The sequence below is a fragment of the Pristis pectinata genome, chromosome 22, assembly GCF_009764475.1.
Source record: "Pristis pectinata isolate sPriPec2 chromosome 22, sPriPec2.1.pri, whole genome shotgun sequence".
NCBI classification, from domain to species: domain Eukaryota; kingdom Metazoa; phylum Chordata; class Chondrichthyes; order Rhinopristiformes; family Pristidae; genus Pristis; species Pristis pectinata.
Genome location: NC_067426.1, coordinates 21,349,739 through 21,370,344, shown reverse-complemented (window position 1 = coordinate 21,370,344; position 20,606 = coordinate 21,349,739). Strand labels below are relative to the sequence as shown.

Below are 20,606 nucleotides of genomic sequence, written 5' to 3'. Positions count from 1 at the left end.
CTTATCCCAGTGATTTTACTTCTTGGGTTCTTGGAGAGCCAAAACGTATTTTTTTCTAAGAATACTTTGATAATCAGGAAATACCTTAGTGCTAGGAATGTGTATTTTTTTTCTTCCACTAAGCTGTGAGGTTGTGAATTCTGTCCAAACTGCAGCAAATCCGCATTCCAGTCTTCAACAGTTTGAAGTTGCTATTTATTCTCACCTTCTGACCAGTTTGTAAAAATATAAACTGTTTGGATAAAATCAATCAATGAGAAGCAATGTATTGACTCCTACAGCGTCTGCCAAGCCACCATTTTCTGATTCAACATTTCACCATGTGTGTGTGGCTGAAAAGCATTTATGTCCCTTTCCATCTCCACTCACACATTCTAAAATGTTTAATGAATAAAACAGTGGCTTCCTGCTTTTAAACCACTGTTGCTCGTGTAAAAATTAAAATGTGGGGAACATACTGATCTCCACAACTGGTGTTAATACTCTTATTGTACTGTGATTTAAATAATGTGTAGAGGCAGTGTTTAAAATTTTCTGTTAAAAATATTCTATATTTGAGGTTCATTAACTATTTTATAACATTTATTCCACTTAAAATTATTTTTTTCTTCAGTATTGTACTAAATACATTATAAGTAGCAAAAACTCCAAACTATAGCCAGTGAATTCATAGGCAGTTCTGGTTACACAATTAAATATTCTGTATATGGCATGTTGTATTGAAAATCTGAATAGTACATCTTAATTATTGACTGAAACAGGATCTATTTAGTTAACCATGCTGGTTTAGTGAAATAGTTAGAGATCTGGGAAAAGTTAACACATCAATCAAGAACAAGGAGCCTCCACCCAAACATGCCACCCATTTGCTTTCATATTCAGCCATTAAAGCAAGATATTTTAAGTGTTATCAGCTGCCCTTGCAATTTCTGAACAAGTTGAGCATAAATGATACTTAGAACATTGTAACTATCTGGAAAGAAATGATAAGCTCCCCTACTGGGTTATTCATGTTGTATAGCAAATGACTTCAAAAGGTTTTCCACCACATGAAGCCTGTGATCTCTGAGGTTAAGGGCTTGAAGTCTCCTGATTTTTCCATTTTGTATTATATTTCTGGGTTTTGCCTGATCAAAATTATTCAGGGACACAGTTCCCAGAAATCAATTTGTCATCTCCCATACAGTCAGGCCATTTTGCAAACAGGACATTCTGGAGTGCTTTACATGGCCAGTCGTCTTATCAATCATAAAAAAAAATGATTTTTTTAAAAATTGCAGGGATATAAGGGCATAATTAGAAAAAAATACCCCTGCACTGAGCCTTCTAATTTGAAATCAGATTAAGGATTTTTAAAAAGAGTAAATTCTGTTGCAAAGATAAAATTGATGTCCAACAGACCACCCAGCATCAGCCTCAATACTGGACATGACAAAGGCACACCTGCACTAATAACCCTACTAAGTACTCATCTGGAGATCCAATCCTATACTGTCTAAAGGAAGTGGCTCTGGGAAACCTTGATACTGACTTCAAACTCCTTGAAGACTCATGGCATTGGGTCAAACATGAATGAAACCTCCTGTTGATCATCACCAACCTCAGCTGATGAATAAGTTGTTTACCATGTTAAACACCACTTGAAAAAAGCACCAAGAATAAAAGACCACAGAATGTACTTGGAGTAGGAAAAATTAACATCAATCACCAAGCTCAGTAGAGTAACAACCATTAACCTAGCTGAGTCCTGAGGGACAGAGCTATTACACTGAGCATGAAGAGATCAAAGCCAGAACAACTCCTAACTCCAAAGCTGAAAAACCTTTCCAGCCACCCAAGCCTCATCCATGGAACAGTCAAAGCATTGATTTGCAAAAAAAATTCTAAAAGCTATTTAAATCAATTAAGAACTATTCTAGCTGTAAAGTATTAACATAACTTAAAATGCTTAAAAACATTTAAATGCATGCATTTCTTTAAAAATCCATATTAACTATTACTTGCCTTCGTCCCTTGCAGCCATTCCCCTCCACTGAAACACTGTCTAACCTGACTTCATGAGTCCAGTGTCAGATCCTGGTGCAAAAAACAACCACAAAGAACCCACTACATCCCTGGGACTGTTGTGTTGGCATGCACATGCAAAAAGTCCAGAAGTTGTTCTTAGTTACACTGAATAATGTCAATACACACATGCTTTCACTGAGATTTCCCTTCAAAATCTCAGCTATCATAACCACAGTGTGGCTCATGCATGCAAGGGTAAAAGCAGTGGTATCTGGATTGTGACACCAAAGCAGCAACACTGCTTTGTAGCAGGATCTCAGCAGCACAGTAGCATAAGGCAGGGAGAAAGCGCAGACCCTCTCTTCCACCCCAGCCCCTCCCCAGCTTTGCAGCATCACTACCTGGTCTCACCCTGTCAGAGATAAACAACATTTTTAGGAGAACTTAATTAATTTAAAAATAACATTAATTTGTAAAAATAAGTTGTTACTTGCTGGAACTAGATCTCACAGTCCAGAGACAGCTCAATCCCTTTCTCAGAAGCCCCTGCACATCCACAGGGCCTCCTACATATTTAAGTCATCACGTGTGTGGAACTCATTATGGCTCTGCCTGCAAAAGCTTGCCAGGTCTTGTCTCCCAACTCTTCCCCCTACACACCATAAATTTCCCTTTTCACTATTTCTTTATGCTCTTCACTTAGGTCCCTTCCCACGAGACTCTTCCCACTTCTGTGGATGACTCTGTAAGACCATGGCTTCTGTCAATTCTTGGTTTCCTTGACTGACTGTTGTCTTTGTGATGAAGTTAACTCCACAATCTTGATAAATAGAAGCTTGTGGAAAATTGACCCAGCAAAACTAAAGGAACTGCAATGCAATTCTAAATCAAATTGGTGCATGACTTGGAGATGTTCTTTCAGGTGTTGGCATTCCCCCAACATTCCTACTTCCATCCTACATATTGGTAGAGATGACAGGAAGAGGAAGTGTTAACAAGAAGGACATTTGTTGCAAAATTGCCCAGATGTACCTACCATTGCCCAAATGTCACCTCTATTCCTGGCTCCTTCCCATGTCTCTACTTCAGTGCGAGCTGTCCTGAGCTTTCTTTTCCCTGTGTCCTCCGCAAAACTGAACAAGGTTGGACATTACCACTTAAATGCAAATTCTCCCATGAACCATCAGATTTGTTTCAGAATAACAGGATTTATAGAAAATTTATGACAGGAAGAAGACCATTCAATCCATTGAGTCTGTGCTTGTCGAAAAAGAATGACCCAACCTAATACCACTTTCCAGAACTTGATTTGTTGTCCTACTGGTCACGGATCTTCAAACACACATCCAGACCTTTTTTTAAAATCTGGTGAGGGCGTTGGCCTCTACTACATGGTAAATTCCAGACCCCACATTGTCCTCAGCCTTCTCCCATTTATTTTAAATTCATGCAAAGAGAAATGGTTATAATTCACTCACAAGTTTACATTGCTTGATTAACATTTCCTATTTCAAGGAAAACAATCCCATGTTTCATCAAAACTTATATTTTCCAGTCCTGGCAACATCTTGGTAAATCTCCTCTGCACCCTCTCCAGTGCAATCTTATTGTTCCTCTAATGAAGTCATGAGAACTGTACGCAATAATTAAATTGTGGTCAAACAAGCATGATAAGAAAACCTAGCATAATCTGCCTGCTCCTTTACTCCATGCTTTAGCTAATAAAGGTTAACATCCCATATGTCTTTAAACCACTTTTCTTCCTATCTGCTATCTTAAAGGGCCATTGGACATAAACTCCAAGGTCACTCTATTCCTTCACACTTCTCAATTTCCTCCCATTTATTAGATATTCCTCTGCCTCTGGCATTTTCCTAAATGCATTATCGTCTTAGTTGCAGTAAAGTTATTCTTTATTATACTTTAGAGTTGTAAATGGGTCTAATCTTATTCATACAGATGATAATTGGTTTAACTAAAAGAACATTTCAATAATAGTAGTCTGTACTTATGAGCAACATGACTTTAAACACCAGAAAATGACAAAGAACCTGCACAGAACCATTTGTAGGTTTCATTGTTGTACTCTAGTTATTTTCTTAGCAAATTGATTTTGTTTAATATTTAAAAGCTTTCAGAAATATCTTGAAAATCCTCCTCTTAATTTGAAGAGACTGATTAAGGAAGAACAAACAGGTACAATTAGCAAGTAATCATCAGGCTGATTAATTCTATCTGGGGTAGGGCCAGATTTATGGTCAGAGCTGGATTCTATTTAAATCAATGCAAATGAATGCAAGCTCAATTTATGTTTGTAAATTCTCAATCTTGACCAATATCAAATGACAGAACCTCACTGAAACTTCATGACATATCTGTTTCTGGGAGGTAGATCCAAAAACAGTCAGATCAAGTATCATCCTGGCTTCAGAATAGGGCACTTGGTTTTGAAAATCATGAAATCAATAACCTTTTTATTTCTGAAACACACCCTGTTTTTTTTTGCCCTTTAATTAATTCCTTCTCTTTAGGAGTTTATTTTTGAAGGTTGACCATTCCTATAATTATGCCTCTGGGTTTCATTCTGGTTTGTGAATTCACCACACTCCCTTTGCTTTATATGAAGGAAATAAGATCAGTGGAAGGTGAGGTTACTGCATTGTGGAACATGACAGTTGAAGTAAATCAAAGTACAACTAATAACAAATTTTATAATTCCTTTTACCAAATCATTCACTGATCCACAATGCTACAGTATCTAGTCACAGTGGGCTGCTGGTACAAAATAAAACGTACCTAAATTTTTACTTACATACCAGGAGTGACACTCCAGTAAATTACAGATTACTTGACAATGGACGCTTATTGTGTTTTAAGTTCCTTAGGTAATTGAAAAACATTTATCATTTATAAGTCTAGACAGTAACCAGTGATTATGTTGATTTTATCTGATCATGTAAACTGGTTAATGACTAATTGCCAGCACACTTTATATCTTTCCTGAAATTGGGAATAAATGTCTGGAGCCAATCATTTGTTAGAAACATTATGTTCCAAAATAAACAGTTCAACCAGAAGCCGCAACACGTTCCAGCCTGACCTTGTCTTCACCTGACTTACATACCAGCAGGATTCTCAGAATCAGATTTAATTTCACTAATTTAGATGACATGAAATTTGTTCTCGTGGCAGCAAAGTTATTCTCTGGATAAGTTTTTTTTCAAAGAGACGCATTCCCTTGAACTTCCATTGCTTAATGGACATTTAAAGAATAGAAATATACAATTAATTATAAACTGTGAATTCTGTGCCATTCTGTGTTGGTGCTGATGACAGACTGTTCTCTGTAATTCTCCATGTGCAGAATTGGGATTTCATTTGAGAGCAGTTTCCAACTGGAAACACTCCCATCGCATCTGGTTCCCAATTATGGAGCACCATTGATAAAGAATTGCAAACCAAGCATAAGTAATCAATGATTCTCTTTGTTGTTGTTTTGACAGTGGAGCACAATGAAGATGCTTTTCACAATGAGGCACAGTGGAAAGAATTTAAGTTTGATTTAACTCAGATTCCTCAAGGTGAAATGGTAACTGCAGCAGAGTTTAGGATCTACAAAGGAGCAAATGAGAGTTTTCATGGAAACATGACTCTTCACATCACAATTTACCAAGTGCTGCAGGAGTTCAAGGACAGGTTAGTGCATATTATCAAACACTGATGCAGTTATGTAATCTATTGTTCACAGAACTGGGAATTTGTTCTCCATCAATCCCCGGGCCTCACCCCATTCTCTAATCCACCACTAAAGAAGGTTTCTTTACTGATAATATTTTCAAAACACTTTCCTTTTATTTCTTCTCTGCAGTGGTAGTTTCTACAGGTGCTAACAGTGTTCATGTGTTTATCTAGACAATAACTGGAGGTGTTGTTAACATTATCCCACAGCGTAAAGCAGTTAGTAACTAACTGCCAACATTGTTGCACGCTATCTAAGAATAAAAGTAAATATCTGGAGAGGCGACGACAGGCTGACTGCGCTCCATCGTTCAAGTACATTATGGCACAGTTAAAAATGGCTTGCCTTGGGACATCAGAGTGGTGCTACCAATACAGCTGCTGCCTCACAACTCCAATGACCTGGGTTAAATCCTGATTTCTGCTGTTGGCTGTGTGGAGTTGTACGTCCTCTGGTTTCTTTCCATGTCCAACAGACGTGCTGGTGGGTTAATTGGTTACTGTAAATTGCCCCTGATGTAGGTGGGTGAGAGAATTTATGGGAATGTGGGAAGAATAGGTTACAGGGAAAATTAGTGGGAGGGATGGGATGGCTCTGCAAAATGGCTTAGACTTGATGGGCTGAGTGGCCTCCTATGTCACAAGGAAACATGGAGATGTGAATATGTTAGCCGGCTATTCAACTACTGGCAGCATCACAATTGAGCCAGATCTTGTCCTCCCCTGATGCACAGGCCAGCAGGGTTTACTACCTATTGATCAGCAAAAGGAACTGTAAACAATTTTTCCCTTCCCTCTCAGAGTTAGTGAGGCTCACTGTAAACCCTGATTTTGGTCTGACTGGCATCAGATCGTTCAAAATTCACTGAGGTTGAAGCCAGGATCGCTATGGTAAAAGATGTTCAGGAACTCATTGTTTATTGGTGCTGAGCCATTAGGGTATCCCACTTCAGAATCTCCCTCAGTGAATACGTATTACAAAGTGATATACTGCCTCACCACTGAATGTTCTCATGGAGCTAGATCGTGCTATATGTGTTATGTACCCTACTGTGCAGAATTGGCTCCTCCAGTCCCTGCCTTCCCTGGCTAATCTGGGCCAGATGCTGAGGGTTGATCTCACTGATCTTCCATACCTGGGAGCCAGGTACAGTGAAGCCTCAACAGTGAACAGGCCTCAGGGATGTAACACTGAAGCTTGGCCCTCGAATGGTCTGACAGCCTTTGACAAAAGATAAAGATAAAGTGAGACTTTGCCTTCTGGAAAAGCTGGGAGGCGTTTTCAGAACTTTAAAATTTCTCTGATAATCATTGATATCTAAAGACCAAGAAAATATTAAAATTAAAAAAATAAAAAAACGTTCACAAATAAGGTAAGATATATCTATAATCACATGTACATCGAAACACACAGTGAAATGCATCTTTTGCGTAGTGTTCTGGGGGCAGCCCACAAGTGTTGCCACGCTTCCGGTGCCAACATAGCATGCCCACAACTTCCTAACCCATATGTCTTTGGAATGTGGGAGGAAACTGGAGCACCTGGAGGAAACCCACGCAGACACAGGGAGAACGTACAAACTCCTTACAGACAGTGGCCAGAACTGAACCCGGGTCGCTGGCGCTGTAATAGCATTATGCTAACCGCTACACTACCGTGCCTGCCCAATCAATGAAGTCATTAAAATACTGCAAAATAATTAAAAGTGAACACTTACCATCCCCTGTTTCCCAGACTGAGAATCCCCATTGAAATGAATGGGGTCTCTGAACCGATGGCATGTGTGGTTGGCATCAGTCTGGAGAAGTGGATTCCCTTGCATAGTGGTGGGGAGTCCTAGCAAGCCTGAACTTTGCCATGAATCCATGTGGAGTCCAATGTCAAAATAACATTTACCACTCAGCAATTCCCAGAATTGGTCTGTATAAGTCTGGGACTTACTCCTTAGGGAATGGCTGTAAAGGGGTGGTTGCCTTTGGAACCAATGTTTACAGCCAGCACAGCTTGGCACAGTTATTTTTTAAAACTGACATGACCTGTTGGCCATACTGGTCGGTCAGAACAACCAAACAATGGAGTGGCAGAACCTGAGTCACAGGAAGGAGATGGTGTGCAAGGAAAGAACAGTTTACTCGTATGCAGAGAGTTAAAATGAAAGGAATTCAGCTCAGTTCAGTGGTGTTCATGTCCCAAAGTCACTGATACTAGGAATCAAAACTGAATATATTCAGCAAAACAAGTAGAATGAAAAGTCACAGCAGCAGTTTGCCTTTGAATTATTTAGACGTAACTCAGTTTTCAAAAATAAAATGTACAGAATGTTAGAATTATACAGTCAGCCGTTAGGGAAAAGTTTTATTAGTATTTAGGGTGGAGCTCTTCATCGGAGCTGTTACTTGGATTTTTGCTTCTTTTTATAACTGTTTTCAGTAAATTGGTTTCCCTCCCCTCGAGACCCAACAAACCATTAATTGAAAATAACACTTCCTGGGTAGAGTAAGGAGCTGAGATAAAATCATAAGATCAAAGGACCTTAAGTGAGGCAGTCTAGTCATTCCTGCTGACGGCTTGTCTGGCAAGCTGATAGTTCGAGTCTCAGGGTTACCTAACCCCTGATGTGCCTTCAGGATTTTCGGTTAGCTAGCTTACTGCTCAATTAACCTGCAATAGAGAGGTCCCACCTCAAAGGGAGGGAGGTTTATGTTTATAGTCCAAAAATATTCTTAGGAATCAGCTGCACGGTGGATGATTTCGAGTGATGGAAGGCCTATGGACTCAAATACAGATGTAGAAAATCAACATCACTTTTCTGGTATTCCTCATTTTCATGTGTCAGTGGTGGCTCAGTTGGAGGTACTCATACCTCTGAGTCAGAGGACTATGAGTTCAAAACCCTTTCAGAGACTTGACCACAAAAGTCAAAGGAGCGCTCCACTGTTGGAGGTGCTGCCTGACGAATGAGACTGTTCTTGGAGGTGGATGTAAAAGATCCCACACCACTACTTTGAAGAACAGGGCAGCTTTCCTAGTTTTCCAGCCAATATGTAATTCTCAACAAACTCCTAAAACAGATTACTAATCACATAGCTCTTAGTGGGAGCTTGATGTATGCAAATTGACTGTTGTACTTCCTACAGAAGAACAGCATGTACACTTCAAAAATACTTCATGGGATATAAAATGCTTTGGTGTGGTGGTACACAAGTGCAAATCCTTCATTGAAAGTAAAAGAAACTGCAGATACTGCAAGTCTAACACAAAATTCGTATATGATGAAAATACTCAGCAAGTCAGGCAGCATCTGTGGAAAGAGAATCAGAGTTAACATTTCAATTTGGAGACCTTCCATCAGAACTGGGAACATGAAGAAAAAAGTTGAAGGTGCAGAGAGGATGGGACAGGGGTGGACAGGGAAAAGGCAGTGTCTGTAACAACAGAACTGGCCATTTCTGATACAACCAGAAAAAGCAAGTTATCTGAGATTGTTAAATTCAGTATTGAGTCCCAAAGGCCACATTATGCCCAAATGGTGCTTTAATTTTCCAGCCCACTCTGACTTTGATCTGTCTGTCTATTCCAACAATGCCCAATGTAGGCTTGAGGAACAGCATGTCATAATCAGTCTGGTGCTCCTCTTCATCAGTTGCCTTCAGAAATTGAAGAAGAATGTACAAGGCATTGTTAGTAATTTTGCAGATGACACTAAAATAGGTGGTATAGTGGACAATGAAGAAGGTCATCAAAAATTACAGGGGGATCTTGATCAGCTGAGTAAGTGAGCTGAGGAATGGCAAATGGAGTTTAATTCAGATAAGTGCAAGGTGTTGCATTTTGGAAAGTCAAATCCAGGTAGGACTTTCACAGTGAATGGCAGGGCCCTGGGGAGTGTTGTAGAACAGAGGGACCTTGGAGTACGAGTGGAGTCACAGGTAGATAGGGTGGTGAAGAAGGCCTTTGACATGCTGGCCTTCAAAAGTCAGTGCATTGAGTATAAAAGTTGGGAGGTCATGGTGTGGTTGTACAGGAAGCTGGTGAGGCCACACTTGGAGTATTGTGTTCAGTTTTGGTCACCCTGATATAGGAAAGATGTTAATAAACTAGAAAGAGTGCAGAAAAGATTTACAAGAATGTTGCCAGGGCTTGAGAGGCTGAGTTGTAGGGAGAGGTTGGACAGGCTAGGACTTTATTCCTTGGAGCGTAGGAGACTGAGAGGTGATCTTGTAGAGGTGTATAAGATCATGAGGGGCATAGATAGGGTGAATGCACTCAGACTTTTTCCAGGGTTGGGGTATCAGGAACTAGAGGGCATAGGTTTAAGGTGAGAGGGGAATGATTTAATGGGAACTTGAGGGGCAAATTTTTTTTACACAAAGGGTGGTATGTATGTGGAATGAGCTGCCAGAGGAAGTAGTTGAAGCAGGTAAAATAACAACTTTTAAAAGACAGTTGGACAGGTACATGGATAGGAAAGGTTTAGAAGGTTATGGGCCAAATGCTGGCAAATAGCTTGGATGGAGCATCTTGATCAGCATTTGGGCCAAAGGGCATGTTTCCGTGCTGTATAACTCTATGACTCTATGATTCTAATTCTGCAGTTGTGCCAGTCAAAGGATTATGATTAGCTGTAGTCTGACTGTGTCTATAACCACTCCTAAGTCCTTGACTGAGGAAATTCAATCTCCCTGTCCTCCTGTTAATGAGGTATTACTACAACACTGCAATGTCTCCTGGCCCCCTCAGTAGACAGAAATTGGACAGTTGAAAATATTTGTGTTTGCCATCCTTCCTTGGTCTTTTTGTCCATGACACCTTTACAAAAATATTCTGCTAAGGTATTTCTGCAGCAGAATGTGCCAAGTTATTAAATGTATATTTATTGGACCCAATTTGTTTTTATTTTGAATAAACTCCCATTGCTGGAGACATCATCAATGGACTGGCCTGTGACCTCAATGCTCTGCTTCTGTTTCATTTCTGTTCTTGCAGCATCTTTGCTTTCAGCTTCAGCATACACAATGCCTTGAGTTTCAGAACCAACATGAGAGACAAGCGTTCCAATACTAATAGCGTTTGATACCATTCTATATTATTTTGCACGGGAGGTTGTTGACAAATAATGTTCTGCAATGCCTTTCTGTTACTGGATTTCTTCTCTTGCTGCCTGCTTTGCCAAGTTTGACTGCAAGCCCCAGCAGTTTGTTCATATTGAGCTCCAATGCTCCCTTCAGTGTTTCAAGCTCTACATAATCAAATTCTTGTTCGGTCCATTCCAGATGTCAACAAGTGGTAGATCCTTTTTATTGAAGAAGTGATTAATGTCTTCTTCAATTCCTCAAATTTTTTTTCCCCAAAGTTCACATATGCAACAAATAGTGAGAAATGCAACTGCCATGCTTCTGCTTTTTGGTTTGATTCACTGTTTCTGCTCCTATTTTGTTTCCTTGCCAGCTTTTGGCTCAGCTTCATGTGTGCCTTCCTTTACCATTGCCATCATCGTTTTCTTGGTGCAGTATCAATTGTCTCATCCTCTTCCTGTGCTGTGAGGACATAAGATTGCGACCCACAATGCATCAGGTTAGCATTCCGCTGAGTTTGAGTATGATGCCCATTATAGGAAGGTATGAGTTTGTTCGAACTGTGTACACTGTATGAAGACTGGATATTCGATTCCGACCAATTTGAGCACCATCATCCAATTGCAACCAGCAATGTTGGTGTATTCATGCAATCTAACACAACAATTGGAAATTCAGCTTCTTGAAAACTGTGGGGGAAAAAATGAACGTCATCTAAACCGGTGTCTTCACCATCTCATGTTGACTGTCTATTTCCCTCTCCAGATGCTGCTTGACCCATTGAGTTCCTCCAGCAGTTTGTTTTTTGCTCCAGATTTCAGCATCTGTAGTCTCTTGTGTCTCAACTTCACATTTTACTGTCTGGACTTCCCATCCTCATTACCAGTAGAGTGTCTGGATTCCTTTTTGAAACCTTGTGACTAAGAAACTGAACAAACTCACTGACAAAAGAATTCAGCAGAACAAGACCATTTATTCCAAGGGCCACTTCAGACTGACCCAGCAAGCCTCTATAGACATGCTACAAGTAAACGAGCAGCCAATCATGACTCTACACTTAAGAGAGTAGCCACACTACAATAAGGGGTTTTATTTCAGCATATGTTCTCTACATTGTTTCTCTAACCAAACCCAGCAAACCTAGTCAAGCTTGCCCTTGAGGTGACTGGAGTCCAAATATTAATCAGAATGGGATTCAATTTCTGGTGTTTGTCATGAAGCAACAGTGGTTCATGAAGCAACACCAAAGCAGCCATGGTTCTTGAAGCTATGAGGTGAATCTTCCATTTCTACACCCAGGTGCAAAGCTTTGCCCACTGGGAGTACACATTAGGAAATTACAAACAGGCTTTGGTAAGCCATTAGCAGATACTCAAAGCTGCTATTGGCCAGATTCCTGATATGCATTCTCAAAGGAAAGAAGTGTTGCACTAAAAACACAAAGTAGCAAATTATCCTTCGGTTCCGGAATGGTCATTCTTTTGAATACTTCCAGCATCAAAGTTAGGTTTTTTTTTCAGAATTTCATGAATGATGATCCTCTTAAACTAATTAACTGTGGGATTGTATTGAAATATGATGAGCTATCTTAAACATATGAAGACTTTGATTTGAAATAATAATGCTCAATGGGAATCAATAACTTTACTGAGGTCTGAGGATAAAATTGGGGTGATTTTAATTATGGTGAATGCTTCCTTAGTTAACCAAATAAAGTCAAATGAGAATGCCGCCTTGCTATGATATGGAAATGCTGCTACAGTCCTCCAGTAGTTAATCAAGAGCGAACAACTGAAAGCTATGACCCTGAAGTATATTACAATAGAATGTGTTGTATGTAAAATGCGGTGAGTTTAAAAATAGCTTGAAGGAAATAGATGACAGAAATGCCAGGAATTGTCAATTACTGTGCTAGAAATTGGTGAAGGTTTGAGAATGGAGCTCAGGCAGAATGGAAATGAAAGAGAGATTGGGATTGAGATTGCTAGAAAAGAGAAACTGAACAGGTTTATCACAAATGGACATCAGTAGTCAGCAGTGTAGAATGCATTGGGTTGGCACCACTTGTCTTTCTGGAATAAAAATGTGATTTTCTTGAAATCTGAAGGTTAACACCAATAGCAGAGGGAAGAAGTTGAAGCCTATACTTCTTTCATTACCTGCCACAAAGCTCTGGGAACTAGTTAATATAATTCATGAGACCTTCAGTAATAAAGCAATCATACTGAACCAGGCTTCAGTCTGAGTTTGTGACTCAATGTCAACAACAAAGTCTGCAATGCTGTTGGATTCATTTGATTCCTCTTTTGACAGTTCCTCTTAACTGGGTGAGAGATTCCATTCATTTGCCAATCTGTGCAGCTTTCTTCCACACAAGGACAGGGCCTCCTTTAACCTGAGACACCACACTCACTGCATTATGTTACCTCATCATATCAGTACTTGAACCTGGAACACTGCAGATAAAATTCTACCTAAAGAGCACAGCTCCTCTCAAAAGAATTTGATAAAATAATATTCAGGACTGATAATTGCTTTAAATTTATGTGAATTGGAATTAAAAACATGACTTTGTAATAAATAACATAGAAAATAATTCTACATTATTTACTACAAGGCTTCGCTTTGAAATAAATAATAATAAAAAAGAAAATTATTAGCAAGTCTTGCTTATATTTCCAATTCACACGTTTTCTTAATATAGAAAGGTCACTAACCTGCCATTCCAATTATACTTTTATTCCTAATAGCTCCCAAGTGTATTCTGATTGTTGCTAATAGTTATTTCCTGGTGCTGTTTCCATTTGCACAGAAAGGAGAAACTGAACTGGTTTCTCACTCCATCTTCTCCAGCAACAACAACAACCTACATTTATAGAATGCCTTTAAAATGTCCAAAGGCACCTTGCAGTATCGTTATCAAATAAATTTTGATCCCAGGCTACTTAAGGAAAGATTAGGACAAGTGGTCATGGAGGTAAGTTTTAAGAAATTTCTTAAAGGAGGAGAGAAATGCTGAAATACCCAAAAAGAGCTTTGGTAGATAATTTAAGAGCTGAGGGCCCAGGCAGCTGAAGACACCGTCACCAGTGGGAGAAATATTAAAATCAACATTGCGCAAAAGGTTACAATTGGAGGTTTCAAGAGAGCTTGGAGTGTTCACAGTGTCAAAGAGTCAAAGAAAGCCACAGCGCAGGACCTTCAGCCCAACAAGACCACACCAACCATCAGTCACCCATTTACACTAATCCTACATTAATCCCGCGCTCTATTCGCCACACATTCTCATCAACTGATTCTACCACTCACCCACACACAGGGGACAGTTTACCATGGCCAATTAACCTACAACCCACACATCTTTAAATGTGGGAGTAAACTGGAGCACCTAGAGGAAACCCACACAGTCACAGGGAGAATGTGCAAACTCCATATATTCAGCACCAGTGGTTGGGATTGGACCCAGGTCTCTGGCACTGGAAGACAGCATCTCTACTAGCTCGCTCACCACTGTGACATCCTATAGGAATTTGAAAATAGGAATACGATTTGACCATGAGCCAGTTCAGGTAAGCCAGCAGACCGTCAATGAGTGAACAGAAATTTGTGGGAATCAAGATACAGAAAGCAGAGCTTTGGATGAGTTTGGGGTCACAGATTGTGAGTCCAAGAGGGAGGTCATTGAAAAATTCAGCCCCATTGAACAAAAACATGGCTGAGGATATTGGCCACAAATGGGCCATGGACACAAGGGATATTGAAAAGAATGGTCTAGGTGATTGAACAGATACGTGGTGAGAAGCTGACTGCAATATCAGATAGGATGTCAAGGTTCTGATTCAGCTTGCACAGTGACCAAGGAGAAGGATGGGGTGATAAGTAAGGAAAGAGGTTCATGATAAGGACAATTGCTTTTGGGCTTCATAATTTAGCTGGGAGAAATCTCTGCTTATCCAATGCCAGATGCTGGACAAGCAGCATTGCAAATCAGTGCAATAGGAGTTTGTGTAATAGGAAGAGAGCAATAGGCATGCTAGAAGTCAGTAATATTATTGTAATATTAGTTTAGTTATTTACACAGAAGTGTTCAGTGATATTTTGCACTGTTACAAAGAAGGAAGGAAAATGCAATTTACCCTTCTGAGATTTGAATTACATAATATTTTTTGGCCTTCACTTGGACTCCAACCTGATGGGCAATAAAAGTGAAGAGACGTGGCACCCTTGTGGAATATGCAAGGATTCCTCCTGTGACCACTGTACTCTTGGTGATCCCTTCCCAAAACCACTTCCTCAGCCTCCAGAATGGAGTGCTCTGGGCCTCAAGGATGGTAGAGTAACCAAGCTTCTCCCTCAGAAATATTTACTTTTAGTGAGGCCAGCCAAAAGTTGTGTGAGATTTATATATAATTATTTATTCATTATCGATAAAAGTAACAGCATTTCTCTGACCTTCATTCACATTACATTAGTAGTGATGTGCATATCTTGATAACTGTCAAAGTTCAATCACTTTCTTTCATCACCCTAACCTGTCCCACCCTAGGTAATGTCACAGGAGGCCTTCCAGTTTAGTAAATCTGACTCAGCAATGAATGCAGCATTAACACATTAAAAGAACATTCCCTTTTGCGGTCTCAAATCAGGGTATTACTCAAATTCCTGCATGTCTGCCTCATGTTAAATTTACTTTTTTCCACCGATAGAGAACCAGAGCTCCTCCTATTGGACAATCAAGAAGTGTGGCCTGCAGAAGAAGGGTGGCTGGAGTTTGATATCACGGCAACGAGTAATCATTGGCTGATGAACCCTCATTATAATCTTGGCCTGCGACTGTGTGTGAAGACTGATGAAGGTACTATATTTAACAGCCACATAGAATATGTTCCAAGCTCAAAAAGGCACTGTCTAGGATGTCACCTAACAATTACATTGTTGATCTGGAGTACTTGCTGTAAACGTTTCTACTAAAGGCTAATTTCCTTATGTTCTCGAGTCTTATCCTAAAATATTTCCACAATGGAAATGTAAATGAGAATTTTTTTAATTAGACATTGATTCAATATTCATTCATTTCAATGGAAAAACCATCTGCTTTATGTAAAGATCTAGAATGCTCATAACCAACTATACAAATAGCTTATTACTGGAAAAGCAAATGCCTCAGTAACACTATAGCATTGGATACCTAGGACAACTTTAGCAGTCGGTTCTCCTAACTCACACAGCAGGTTCAAGAATTGGAAGGATGGAAGTATGGTCTGTTTTGTCCGTGGCACCTCCTTTTCCTTATTCATTTTAACTGTTAACTCCCTGTCTGTAGTTCTGGGTGTCACGTGGTCCATCTGGAGTAGTTTTACTGAATTCATTGATGCCCACAAGTCCTGCCCACAAACTGTCCTCTATTCCTGGGATCCAATGGCACCCTAATGGGGTACGTTAAAATGTTCAATGTTTTTCTTTGTAATTCTGAATCACAACAGATACCTGCTTCATAAAATGAACAGGTAGATTCCTGCCAGGTGGTTGATAATATGGTTCTGAAACTTTCCAAGGAAGGCACGCAGTGCAGTGCTCCTGTAAGGTGGTTCCTTTAAGTTTCCTATTTTATAGGGAAGTGACTACAGGCCCCACGGTGATGCACCTGTAGAGAACGAGCAACTTAATACATGGTAAATTAGATGGGAGTTCCTACTACTCCATGGCATAGCTTGTAGATGGCCCCATATATTATACAGCTATGAATTCCAATTTTGTATATTTTCATAGCAATTTATTAAGAATTTCTGATGAATGGAAGCTTAACAATCTAGAAATTCATCGTATGAAAGAGCTGATATTATAATGATATGTGGAAGACAACTCCAGTCCATTAATATAGGGAAACTCAGAGAACCACTGGCAAGAGCACCTCGGTGCACTTCCTCACAAATAGGTTCAGAATGGCATTGCAAGGCCAAGCAGCCTGATACATGAACCAACTAAGGAACATAGTTTAGAGTGACAGGGAGATAGAAAAACAAATAGGGTAATAAAGAAAAAACTAATTATTTTATAAAATTAAATCTGTCCCAAATTGCATTTAATGTTGTGAACATTTAAGCGAGTTCATTTGCTGAATGTTTATTTCATTTTCTTAAGCTTCAGGGCACAGCCTGGACCCCGATTCCATTGGACTGGTGGGACGAAAAGGGGCCCGCTCTAAGCAGCCATTCATGGTGACTTTCTTCAGAGCAAGTCAAGCACCTATTCGTACAATACGGTCTGCGAAACCACGCAGAGGTCGTAGGAAATATAGCCAGTCAAATGAATCCTGTGAAAAGCTGCCCAGTATGTCAGGTAACATAGTAAACATAAAATAAAATATGATAGAGGCAAACAGCTAAATGTATAATCTTGATCCCCTCTTATGTCATGAAAGACATACAAAGGTGATTTAAAATAATTCGTAGAAGGTTTAGTGTATCTTTGAATTTGTGCAGAATTTTTCTCACAGTTGTTAAGGGCCAATGTTTGGTTAGAATTTCTGATAACTGAATAAACAAAGTGGAGTGGTTAAAGAGTGTATAGCTTGCAAGGAGACTTAGTAAGTACAGTACCAGGAGAAACGGTAAATTATTAGTGAACGTAAACCTTGCTTTAATAATGTTATGCACTGTGTGCAGTCTAATGGGAGACACTTCCATTACCATCTCCCCACAAGGTCACTTAGAGGGAGAAGCCCTCTGCTAATGGCACAAGGCTCCTAATAAATGCCTGCATATAACAGGAGTATGCAGTGGCATGCAACCAAGTGCCAGAGTGGGGAGTGGTGGTCGTACCAGTGGAGTACCAACACCCTAATAATTATTAAGCATGTTAATGCTGTGCACATGTATGTTTAACAAGGCCATCCAAAGCCAGTCAAATTTTATTTCTGCTTGGTATTGGTTTATTATTGTCACTTGTACCGAGGTACAGTGAAAAACTTGTCTTGCAAACCGATCATACAGGTCAATTCATTACACAGTACAGTTACATTGAGTTAGTACAGAGTGCATTGAGGTAGTACAGCTAGAAACAATAACAGTACAGAGTAAAGTGTCACAGCTACAGAGAAAGTGCAGTGCAGTAAGGTGCAAGGTCACAACAAGGTAGATCGTGAGGTCAAAGTCTCATCGTATGAGAGAACCGTTCAATAGTCTCATCACAATGGGGTAGAAGCTGTCCTTAAGTCTAGTGGTACGTGCCCTCAGGCTCCTGTATCTTCTACCTGATGGAAGAGGAGAGAAGAGAGAATGTCCTGGGTGGGTGGCATCTTTGATTATGCTGGCTGCTTCACCAAGACAACGAGAGGTAAAATCTCCAGTGCTTATCTCCACTCAAGCAAAAGAACTGCCAGAATCACCAAAATCTGATACTAGCTTCCTTTATATAAATTTAAACAAAAAGACAGATTGGTTACAAAAATATTACTTGTCATTTTTTTCTATTTTTGTGTGTAAGCAGCCCATAATTCTGGAGATCAGAAGCGAGTATGCAAGAGGCACGAAATGTATGTTAGCTTCCGAGATCTTGGCTGGCAGGTAAGACGACCCAGAATTTTTTAAGATTGTTTTGAGAATGTTTAGGGAGTGAGAAAATTGGCTACCATTGACCTTTACTTCTAAAAGGCAATTGTCTATAAATTGAAGGGTATTTACTTTTGTGGGTTGGCCACTTAGTTTGCGGTCAGCCAATGGATGTTTTGAAACGGGCCCTTCGGCTTGATCCATACTTGCTGGCTGAGATGCCAGTCTGTGCTAGTCCCATTTACCTGCATTTGGCCCTTGTCCCTCTAAACCTTCCCTGTCCATGAACCTGTCCAAATGCTTTTTGAGCATTGGAATTGTACCCACTTCTGCCACTTCCTCTGGCAGCTCGTTCCATGTGCCCACCACCCTCTGTGTGGAAAACATACCCCTCAGGACTCCTTTGAATCTTTCCCCTCTCACCTTAAATCTATGACCTCTTGTTTCAGATTCCCCTACCCCAGAGAAAAGACTGACCATGTACCCTAATTATTTCCAGGCACAGTAGTATAGTAGTTAGTCTGACACTATTACAGCACCAGCGACCCAGCTTCAATCCCAGCCACTGTCTGTAAGGAGTTTGTATGTTCTCCCTGTGTCTGTGTGGGTTTCCTCCAGGTGCTCTGGTTTCCTCCTACATTCCAAAGATGTACGGGTTAAGAAGTTGAGGGCATGCTATGTTGGTGCCAGAAGTGTGGCGACACTTGCGGGCTGCCCCCAGAACACTTTACGCAAAAGATGCATTTCACTGTGTGTTTCAGTGTACATGTGAATAAATAAATATCTTGTATTGAACAATCACATGACAAGAGACCTTTCCTTCTTCCGATGTAGGACTGGATAATCGCACCAGAAGGATATGCAGCATTTTACTGTGAGGGGGAATGTTCATTTCCACTTAACTCCCACATGAATGCAACCAACCATGCGATTGTTCAGACACTGGTAAGGTGCAGAACCCCTGGTCATGATTGGATTGTTATGAAGATGTCCAATGTATTTTATTCTAAATATCACTTTATGGTATTCAGTCAATAGTGAAACATACATCAAAATCCTAACTCTACTTTGCTGACATTTAAAGAAATCCTGTTTGTAGATCCAGTATATCTCTGGGTAGCCAAAGCTTTGTGGAGGAAAGAATTACACTGGGAAGAAGATGGTAACATGACATTCACAAGTTGAATGTTAGAGCCAAAAGATATGTACAAATGGCATTAACTGTGGCTGTCAGATATTCCTCAAAGTTCACAAATGGTATATTCACATAGATCAACAAATGTAAAAACTGCAGCTATTTTCACACAGAAGGTTTATACAAGCAGCAGTAAGGTGAATAAGAATATTTAAATCCAAGTGACAGCATTTCTTAATGTATAATTCTATTTTAATAATGCACTGAGGAATCAACTTAGGTTACCTGCTAAAATCCTAGGGTAGGATTGAATCCATTACCGTATAAACTAAACCAGCAGGTGAGGTCTAGTTATTTTTGTCATACTGGGTATGAGGTGGACCTACTTCCTGTCTTAAGGCTGACTTTGTCCCAAATTAAGGTAGGGTTGGACTCCTTACACTTGCATAAAGCAGCAAGTAGAGACTGTTTTGGCCAATTGTTCAAATTATTTTAAATTAATTAACAAGTTGTAACAATTTAACTCCAGGAGAGAAAGAAAGTGTATTTGGGACTGGGAGAAAAAAGAAATAAACAGATTTTATTTCTTTAACAGGTTCATCTGTTGAAGCCAGACACTGTGCCAAAACCATGCTGTGCACCAACCAAACTCAGTGCTACAACAGTACTCTACTTTGATGAGAAATACAATGTGATATTAAAAAAGTACCGGAATATGGTGGCAAAGTCATGTGGCTGTCAGTGAAACGTCTCCACTTATGGTGTAATTACATTTGTCAAGTATCCAATGTATTAGGCAGCTGGACAAATAATATCAAAAAAGGATGCAATGAAGATGAAAACTGCCAGTCCCCATTTGTCAATACTGTATAAATATACAGTATTTAATATGTGATTCAAGATAAGGATCCAAGCATACTGAAGAGTTACACATTTCAACAACACTGAAGACAAGAAGAACTTCGAAAATAATAGTTGTGATAATAAAGTTAAAAATTATATCAACTATTTTTGCCCATGCTTAAACAAAATCGGCAATGGAGACAAGACATTGAGTTCTCATGTTGGTGACTAAGAAGGGGATTTTAGCAAGTGGGGAT

General features: G+C 39.8%; 1 protein-coding gene across 1 annotated transcript in view; it reads left to right on the top strand.

Moving 5' to 3' along the window:
- Positions 1-20,251, top strand: part of LOC127581902 (bone morphogenetic protein 7-like) — a 48,152-nt gene extending 27,901 nt beyond the window's left edge. Inside the window, exons 2-7 of the mRNA XM_052036732.1 lie at positions 5,511-5,703; positions 15,528-15,676; positions 16,963-17,160; positions 18,310-18,386; positions 19,206-19,316; positions 20,102-20,251. Coding sequence (XP_051892692.1) covers positions 5,511-5,703; positions 15,528-15,676; positions 16,963-17,160; positions 18,310-18,386; positions 19,206-19,316; positions 20,102-20,251 — 878 coding nt within the window. The remainder of the gene's footprint in view (positions 1-5,510; positions 5,704-15,527; positions 15,677-16,962; positions 17,161-18,309; positions 18,387-19,205; positions 19,317-20,101) is intronic.
- Positions 20,252-20,606: the final 355 nt, after the last annotated feature.